Here is a 9708-nt window from a genome sequence, read left to right on the forward strand (position 1 = left end):
GTGCAAGTCAGCGATTTTTATTTTTAATTTATCTTTTTCATCATATAAGAATAAAAAATGCTATCCTTATTCACTCCCTTTACTCACTTCTCTTACTCACTTTTGTCACTTTACTCACTCCCATACTATGCTGTATATTTACAAAAGTGAGTAAGAAAAGTGAGTAAAGGAAGTAAGTAAGGGTAACATTACTCTATAAGAATTCGATTGTTTAACAGAAACAATGAAGCTGTGGTCCATGACTGGAGACAAAACATGCCCCAGTTTAGTCTCATCTCCATTCACTAGAATAGAAACAACAATATGGGTATTAAAACAAATCTCAAAATATTTATGCAAAACCACCCAACAAAGAACTAATTCACCAAAATTAAGGAACATAAAAAAAACAGGCACAAATGCATATACATTATTCTGCTGTAATTGCAACTATCAGTGGACCTCTAAAAACTAACCCACATCTCCTAATAAAGAGTTGCACAATATATATACTGCAAGATCACCTGACAAACTTAAAACTTATTTTTTTAATCTTTCTCGGAATTCACTTGGATATATCGACACAGAATCTAAACATAACCCTCCTTTTGTATGTGTACAATCGATCTGCATCATTGAGAATTTGATCTTAGTAAGCATGTCGTGAGAGTTGTTGTCAATGGCGAAATCACCAACATGGTAGAGAACCCAGTTCCCTTGTTCATATAAACAACATTCAGAAATGGCTTGCTGTCCATTTGAAGTCGATAACTGAAACCTCACAGGTTTAATGTCCCACCCATGAACTTGTTCCAAATTACAAACCCTTCTGCCAAATCTTCTTGAAGCTTTCCCAAGCTGCAGTCTGAAAAATATACTGTAGCTCCCTGGAGGAAACTCAAACTCTAATTCTCCTATCGCTTCATACCACCATATTTGTTGAAGATATGCCACTGTGTGAAACCTGAAAATCAGAAGGAAAACATTTCTGTCAATGTTGTAAAAATTAAATATACATTTCTAGAACCATGTCATGGAAAATCAAAGCATGTCTAAGAATTTGTAAACACTCAATAATGGTAGGCTTGGCTGAGAACAAAAACAAGAAGAAAAATCTTTAGATCCTTTCACACAATCTTTCAGTTCAATAAAAAAAAAGCATTTTCAAGGACTTGTTCACGTTATACATGCCATATTTGATTCAATAACTTGTCAAAGATTTTTTAAGCGAAAGCGAGATATATTATATAACAATTGCAGTAACTTGTCAAAGAAATTGAACTAACCAGCCACGATAGACTGAAGTACAGTAACCAAAAAAAAAAACTTATTCTAATGCTTATGCGATCACTGACCATGATGTAGTCGTTGCAGGAAGCATCTAGCAACAGAGAAATGGTTTTAAATTAACTAGTGCTCTATTAACAAGACAAGTAATCTAATAAATAATTGAATTATCATCTTCTAAGCATATTATTATCTTCAAAGATAGCGAACTTGACCAGTGACCAGTCCTTTTCCATGGTAGCAAGTTGCAAATGGTTACTGGTGAACCCTTTTCCCAGATGGGCCTGCTTCGTTAATTAATGTATAAAATTGTTTAATCAGGGAGCCAATAAAAAAGATTTTAAAATATCAACGTTTTTGTCAACTTTTTCTCTTAAATTAGACAAGTAGACCAGCTGAATCCCTTCCAAGATTCTAATTATAGTTGTTTTGAATTTAGAAATGCTACCTCCATTAATAAAAGCTTGTAAAAAGAGGTTGAATTTATAAGTCTTATCTTCTAGCATATTATTCATCATATATTAGGAATTTTCGAAAAATTTAAATTAAAGTTTTCTGTGTTGTTTTTTCTTATTAAAAAGAAAATAAAAAAATCATAATTATAAACGACAATCATACAGAGAATACTGATAACTGATAGAACGAAGACGACCTACTTATGCTTTTGAAATGATATTCACAAGAAAAAATCTGGTAGTTGAAAAAAAATATTATCGGATGTGCCAATTGCCATAGCCCCACCAAGAACATAATTACGATATAAATATCTAAGTAGTTGTGATTTTTATTCTTTCTCCAATGAAAATAAACCTTTTCCCATCACACATAAATACAATATATTAGAAAAGAAAAAGGAAAAAAATAAATAAAATACCTGGATTCCTCCGTTGGAATGTGATTCCAATATCTTCGATCATCGATCCCTGTGATTTTCATTGCCTTTGCAGAAATGGACACACAAATTTTACCACTACCCTTATCCAACCATGCTTCCTGCATTAATTGAAGATGAAAACAAAACCATTTACAACCACATATTTTAGGCTTTTCATTTCTAAGAATTTTCCTCTACAGATACAAAGAATAAGGGTTTGATATCCATTAGAAGAGTTAATCATATGCTCAAAATTAGCTCAACATACCTTGGTGCCATTGTCGAAGCGACTAGGAAGACACAATCTTGCATAAATTTCTTTCTTGCTTATATTTTCTGGATTCTCATCAAGAACTTTCTTGACAAGAAACTTATAATTTGATGGTAACTTGGTTTCCCACACAAAATCAGCCAAAGAAGCGCCGTGAAAAGTCCTGTTCAACAGTGCCAATTTACAAATCTCCGGAGGATCAAAGTGCAAAAGAATAGACGATATACAATTTTCAGGTATATCCCCCAGACCAGGTGACCTTGAATATGAATCAGTCTCAGCTGCAAGATCAGACACTCCAACCCCCATAAATAAAAACAAAAAACAAATAAAAGAAACAAGACCGTTCTGTATATCAAGAAACCAAAGGTTTACAGATAGAGAAGAAGGTAATAAAAGAGTTCGGAGGTGGGAGGAGAGATTGAAGAAAGTTTCAACATTTTCTTGATCATGTATGTGTAAAAGATAGAGAGAGATATTAATTGGCCTTTCAGGCTATGAGAGATGAGAAAAAAGAAAGTGTAAGAAAAGGGATAAAGAGAAATTCTAAAATGGAGAGTCCCCACTGAGAAAAAAAATAATAGAAAATTTTAAACAAATTCAATTCATGAAGGGCGTGTACATGACTGTGCATGGAATTAATCTGTTTGCGAATAATTTTGTGTTATCCAAACACGGTTCCTGGTAGCGTGTTGGAAGCGGAAGAACAGTCAATTTTTTCAATTATTAAAACTGGAATAATTAATAATTAAACTAAGAATTAATTACTAACTTTACTTTTTTGACACTATCAAACAAAGCTTTACGTATATTTGAGTAATTGCTTAATAAATAAAACCCATACATTAAGTTAAACTATTTTTTTTTTTTAAATCATTGGAGTATATGTATACTTTTGTACGTATTTTAACTAATTTTCTAGATTTTTAAATTATCGATCGGATTAGAGTTCTAATGATAGTAGCCACACCTATTAGTGTCGGGCAGAATTCGAATTCGAATTCAGAATTCAGCTATTTTTATTTTAATCCAATACTTGATATTTATTGGATATTTCTTTTAAAATAATGAAAAGAATTGAATTCTTCACACCTCCTTTCCCATCAAGGTTTAGGTTATAAAAAGAATAAACAATTTGTTTATTGATATTTTAATTTTTTATTAATAAAATTTATTTCAAATGGTGTTTAATTATTTACGCCTTGTTATTATATAATTAACCTTCTATTTTGCATGTTATTTTAAGTTTTTTTTTGTTTTCCCTTCGTTTTCATTAAAAATGAAAAATATTATATAAGTGTCTAGTAATTTAATTGATAGAAAGCTTTATATGTTTATAAAAAAAAAAAAATACTCTTTTGACTATCAATGGTTTTAACTTTATAAATGAACATGGTAATAAACTCACGAGCTTGGAGAGAAAATGGAGTTAATTAATTCCAAGGGGTTGGTTTAGCAGTTAAGAAAGTTTGCTCTTGACTTTTTGGGATCGTCTAACACATTTATGGCTTACCTAAAATATTGGGTTTATAGGGTATTCGAACACCTTGTTTATCCAAAAAATAAAAAAAATAAAAAAAAATGGAGTGAATTCGCTTAATTAATTGCTTTTGTTTCAACTTTCAACTGTCTCTTGACGTTGGTGGTAATAAACTCACGAGCTTGGAGAGAAAATGGAGTTAATTAATTCCAAGGGGTTGGTTTAGCAGTTAAGAAAGTTTGCTCTCTTTATTGACTTTTTGGGATCGTCTAACACATTTATGACTTATCTAAAACATTGGGTTTATAGGGTGTTTGGATACCTTGTTTATCAAAAAAAAAAAAAAAAATGGAGTGAATTAGCTTAATTAATTGCTTTTGTTTCAACTTTCAACTGTCTCTTGACATTGGTGATTTGTTTTAGTTGGAAAATCTTAAGATTAACGTTAAATATACAAATATTTCCTACAAGCTGATGTAGTAACCTTGCATGTTTGATATATCATTTATCTTAATTATTGAGTTTATCTCATTTTAGTATATATATATATATGAGTTTGTAAGAAAAATTTATATATGTAATATTATTCAAATCTTAATAACTAATATTAATCTTTTAGTAAAATTAATTACATTTGTGGTGTATCTAATTAAATTAGATTAAGATTATTGTTTTTTAACCACTAGAAGGTCATAAAACTTGCACATGCACCCAACCTTAAAATTTATAATTGATATTTAATTATAGCACGTTGTTGACATGTATATATATATATTTTCTTGGTTTGGTCTGTCTCATTTGACTACTAACATGAGATTGGCAATTTATTAAGCAATGGATTACATAAAGACAACTGCACCATCATCAATATATTGGAAAAAAGAGATGCAATTCGACACATGAACTTTCATAAATTTATTAATATTATGAATAACTAATCGCTTTCATATAATTCTCTTAAAATAAATAAAATCTAAGGGAATTTCCATTTAAAATTTTAATAAAAAGTTTTGCAAATATGTGAATATTCTATCAAATTCAATATCCTTACTTACTACGGTTTCATTACTTTCATGCTAATAACCACCTTCATAAAATGCATAGTTACACATATAAATTTTGTTATCAATCCTTTTAAAATATATCTTTTACCCAATTAAAAAATGTCTTTTATCAACTACCTTTGGATAGTCAAACGGTTCAATAGAGACTCTTAGAGTTATGAGTTCGAGTCTCTCCTCGGTTGCTAATAGGGGTAGGAAGCTCTTACCTGATCCTTAATTTCAAGGTTCTGAAAGATTAATTAAGGTATGCGTAAGTTAGCCAGACACCTTTCATACAAAAAAAAAAAAAAAAAAAAATGTCTTTCTCAACTACCTTTGAGTGACCAAATGGTTCAATAGAGATTCTTGAATGTATTACTCAAGAAGTTTTGAGTTCAAATCTCTTCTCGGTTGCTAATAAAGGTAGGAAGCTTCTTAATTCCTCGATTGCTAATAGGTTAGGGGCTCTTATGATCCCTAATTTAGGATTCTAAAAGATTAATTATGTTGTGTGAAGTTAGTCACACCCGTTCATAAAAAACAATGTCTTTTGTCAAGACAATTGAGATTAAGGTAACTTTATCAGACAGCTGATCCCACTTTAACCCACATCCTAACAAAATAAAAGCAAATAATATTAAATTTAAAGTCAGAAATTCGATAAATTATTTGGGTATTCTGAAAATAGAAAATGGCTGTGGTTGGTCTATCGTTCTCTGAGGAACACAAAAATTTCAAAAATCGCACCAAATAAATAAATAATTTAGAAGTTTATATTATTGAAGCAATTTGTCCACGTAATTTATTAAGTCCACCAGCAGACTGGGGCTGAGTCAGCTAGTACAAAAGATAAGCCACCCATTGTCTTCATATTCATCCCTTCCATAAATGTCTTTTACTGCATTAATCATATATTATCACGTGTGAATAAGATGTTTTTGTTTAGTCTTGTGATTAGCATTGTAAACCTTTTCAATCGTCCATTAAAGAAAAAAAAAAAAAAACCATAAATTTTATTCAAGTAGCAGTAGGTTCCAAAAGTATTTCTTGGATGTGAATGGAACCTAGGAATTTGAGCAGGCATAATCTAACCCTACTTTATTGTCTGATTTGTGAATAAAAATGGTGGGAATTGATTCATTCTGGCTCTTAGGTTGTGGTGACTTTAATCTAGAATATGATTCTCTTTGTAAATTTCCACCAGCTATACCTCCATCTTCCACAGATACTTCAAGATTGTCTTTTGGAGTTAATTAATCTTAGGTTGCTGTTGCTTTGCCTTTGTTTTTAAGTAATAAAACAGTCGCATTTTGGTGAAAACATGAATCACATGCTGTTCCTAAATTATAACCAAAGTTTAATCTTAAATAACTCATCATGTACCCAAATGTTGAAAAAAGTTGATTAAATTATTAAGTTGAAACATTTGTCACATGAAGTCTGAAGACATGTAGCCACTGAAGGTATTTTAATGGCGGATGGATGATCTCACATTGCTGAAACCTAGCCGTAAATTGAGATTACCAAATATTATATGAGGTTTGTTATGAAATGGCCAACCACTTCAAATATTATAGTGTAAAAGTGTATATATGTTTAAATTTGACTGGAAGCTCTAGTTTATAAATTTTTCTGGGTATTTTGTTAATTGGCTTTCTCTGAAGTTTCAGAGATGACACCCTGGAGATTTGATCTTCTGAAAGATAGTGCGCTAACTATGCCAATATGGTTTCTTGTAATTGATTGATTTTCTGACACAAGACAGCAGCAAGAAAGTGACAGCAATAGTGGTTGTGTCGAGCATCAGTTTAGAAACTCAATTAATTCACCTTTAATATAATCGAAAATCTCAAATATCATAGTACTGGGGCGGTGCAGTCTCTATCATATCAGAAGCGTAGCTGCCTCATAATAACTTATACTACTTATCTCTTTATCTTCATTTTATAGCCTCTATTTTTGCACCTATCCCAGCCTTATGAAAGTGACATCCACTACTCAAGTTGCTGCATATCACATTACAACTGGATCAAGCTGGGAAAATCTTAAAAAAGAAAGAACCAAAAAGGGGAAACAGATACTAAACTGGAACTCTGAAAATGTGAAGAAACGTAAGTTCTGCTGTTTGATAGAGGCATATGTCAATTTGAAATCAATTTTTTAAAACTCAATCCAATAAAAGGTGATGCTGCTCACATGTCCATGGCGCAATTTGAATGGTAAAGTTCAGATAATATCTAATTCATGTTCTCAAATAACAAGTGGGGTTGTTGGCTTTCAATTTATGTTATAAAATTAAGCATGTGCTACAACTCCATGTGATTCGTATTCTTGGACGGCTGGATTTTTTTTACTATAAATATCATTTGCAATTGCAACGCAATAACATTCTGTCAAGTAGCAGAGCATACTGTGTTCAGAAAAATCAAAAAACAATAAATGGAGTGACAAATCTAACCTCTGTTGATAATTTTGCTAGTTTATTATGTTGTATTGCGTAACAGGCTGAGAGTAAGGCTAACCTATTAGATAGAGACCAGAGAGACTCCAACCTTTAGAAACCTAAGACTTTCTCACTATGTTTCTGATATGAGATTCATTACATTCTCTCCTACCCAATCTTGTAACACCCTCGTTATAGGTGGAGCTCCCTGCCTACCAGTCCACCTCACTCTCGTGTGAACCCACAATCACATGTGATCGCCCTTATGTGGGTGCTTAACAGGAACATTGAAAGACAGATCAGGTATGTTCTATATCACTTGTCATGGACTGGGTCACACCCAAAAGGCTAACCTATTAAGTGGAAGGACTCTCTCTTCATAAGCTCAAGACCTTTTTAATACGCTTCCGATGTTATTACAATTGGCAGCTTAAATCTTCCCACAAAAAAAAAAAAAAAATCCCTGCTTCCTTTCAGGCCAAAAATGATCAAACAAGTTGCTTGTTACCGAAAATTTCGTTAAGATTTCACACTTTGTAAAAGAATTTCTACGTTCTGGAAAATAAATCATACAACTTAGGCATAAAAATTGAGTTATCAAAGTAATTTCTTGATAAACCTTCCAATACGGGTTTAAAAGTTGGGTTTACGCTACATACAAAATTGTCTTCTGGTTACATAGTTGAGAAAGAAATCAAATAGCCGCCTCACAACATACAAGATATTGAGCCAATTAAAACTCTTTTCATGGACATCTAACACAACATTAGTTCCAAACCTGCAATTGTTTTTTAACATTGGAGTCAAGGCTCCAGCCAATTGGTCAAAATTGAGGTTGTCATCAACCACCACCCACTTGCCTCTTCCAAGAGTCTTCAACAATCAGTTCATTGACTCCCCAATCTTCGTAACTGGAAAATTACACGAAATCCGTTTAAATGTACATCAAATATGAAGGAGATGTAGCAGAAAACATGTAGAGAATATAGAAATGCACTTCTTCCAATAAAATTCCAAAGCATTAACGCTAACATTCCATCAGTCAAAACAATTTTACTGAAAAAGAAAAACTAAAAAGGAAACAGTATTATAAACTAACAATCTCACCTTCCATCGGGAAGGTAACGACGAATGGTAAATGGAATTTTCCGCTCCCGAAGCTCCTTCATAGCAATCTAAATAGGTAGAACGCAACATCATAAAATTGTAGCATGAAAATAACATTATGATATTAGTAGATGGATAAATGAAGTGGAAAGCTCTTATGTAACACATAATATAGAAGAGCAAAATCATGACAATGTTACAACACAACACATCCCTTTATGTCTGAAATGTTAAGAAAAAAAGAGCATAGCTAAAATAACAACACTAACAGAATAAAAGGCTAACCCTGCAGCATGGCCCAACATTTTATTTTAATTTAAAAAAAAAAAAAAAGTCAAGAGAAGTTGGCAGTCCCAATGGGGTGACAAAAAGAAAAGATCTCAATTAGGTGCAACACTACAATTACAACGGCATTCAACATGAGTGCCAACTCCAGCTTGAATATGCTATAAAACAAGATGTAAGCAACATTATCATGCCAAAATAATTTGATAGAACAGGATATAATTTCCAAATGGAAGCATGACTTTGTTATATAGAAAAAGTAGGAAGAAGGAACGTCAGTGTTGAGAAGTTCATATTTTTCATAAAAACAATTAAGGAGCTAATACTGGATATCCTACTTCCTTTTCTGGTATGCAAATGGACGTGCACTTCTAATACACCCATTCATATGTTCGTTCATCATGAATTTACCACACAGCCCAAAATAGGTCCACAATCAGAGTCAAAGTTACACATGCAACTCTTTGTGCCAAACAAAATATGAAAGCAAATATTAACAAAATGCTCATGCTCAGTCCCATAATTGGCAGAAGGAACAAGTTAAAGGTCTGATCGTTAGAATTCAGTGGGTGCAACCAGTAGAATCCTAACTATAGAAACGGCTGCAGACTTGATAAGATGTGATACAGAAGCAAAAAAAAAGATTAGTCATCCAACATTACTCTCAAAGAATCTTACCTCAAGCGGATCAGTCTCACCTTCCAATTCAACCATCACCGGAGCATTCATACTGCTCAGTGAAAAGGAAAATTTTATTAATTTGACCCAGATAAAAAAACAAAATATTAGATTGATAGGGTTTACACAAGAGAAAGAAGAGAAAAAACCTGATCTGCAAGCTCGAGTACCTAAGATTCTGGCACGCTCATATTTGGTCATATATTTCGATGTTTTCCGACTGCTTCTTTTTGTCCTCTTCTTCTTTTTCCTCAGCTTCAT

The 9708-nt window shown here is 32.3% G+C and overlaps 2 protein-coding genes across 2 annotated transcripts; both read right to left on the reverse strand.

Moving 5' to 3' along the window:
- Positions 1-490: 490 nt before the first annotated feature.
- On the reverse strand, positions 491-2991 carry LOC116138990 (F-box protein PP2-A12). The gene is made up of 3 exons (XM_031424667.1): positions 2409-2991; positions 2141-2259; positions 491-943 (listed from the first exon to the last, which is right to left on the reverse strand). Exons 1-3 carry the CDS (start codon positions 2718-2720, stop codon positions 520-522), a joined length of 855 nt encoding a protein of 284 aa, XP_031280527.1. The 5' UTR covers positions 2721-2991; the 3' UTR covers positions 491-519.
- A 4969-nt stretch (positions 2992-7960) lies between these two features.
- LOC116138963 (DNA-directed RNA polymerases II, IV and V subunit 6A-like) lies at positions 7961-9708 on the reverse strand. The gene is made up of 4 exons (XM_031424637.1): positions 9600-9708; positions 9448-9503; positions 8485-8552; positions 7961-8288 (listed from the first exon to the last, which is right to left on the reverse strand). Exons 1-4 carry the CDS (start codon positions 9706-9708, stop codon positions 8219-8221), a joined length of 303 nt encoding a protein of 100 aa, XP_031280497.1. The 3' UTR covers positions 7961-8218.

This window comes from Pistacia vera, unplaced genomic scaffold (genome assembly GCF_008641045.1).
Source record: "Pistacia vera cultivar Batoury unplaced genomic scaffold, PisVer_v2 Contig345, whole genome shotgun sequence".
In the NCBI taxonomy this organism is placed as follows: domain Eukaryota; kingdom Viridiplantae; phylum Streptophyta; class Magnoliopsida; order Sapindales; family Anacardiaceae; genus Pistacia; species Pistacia vera.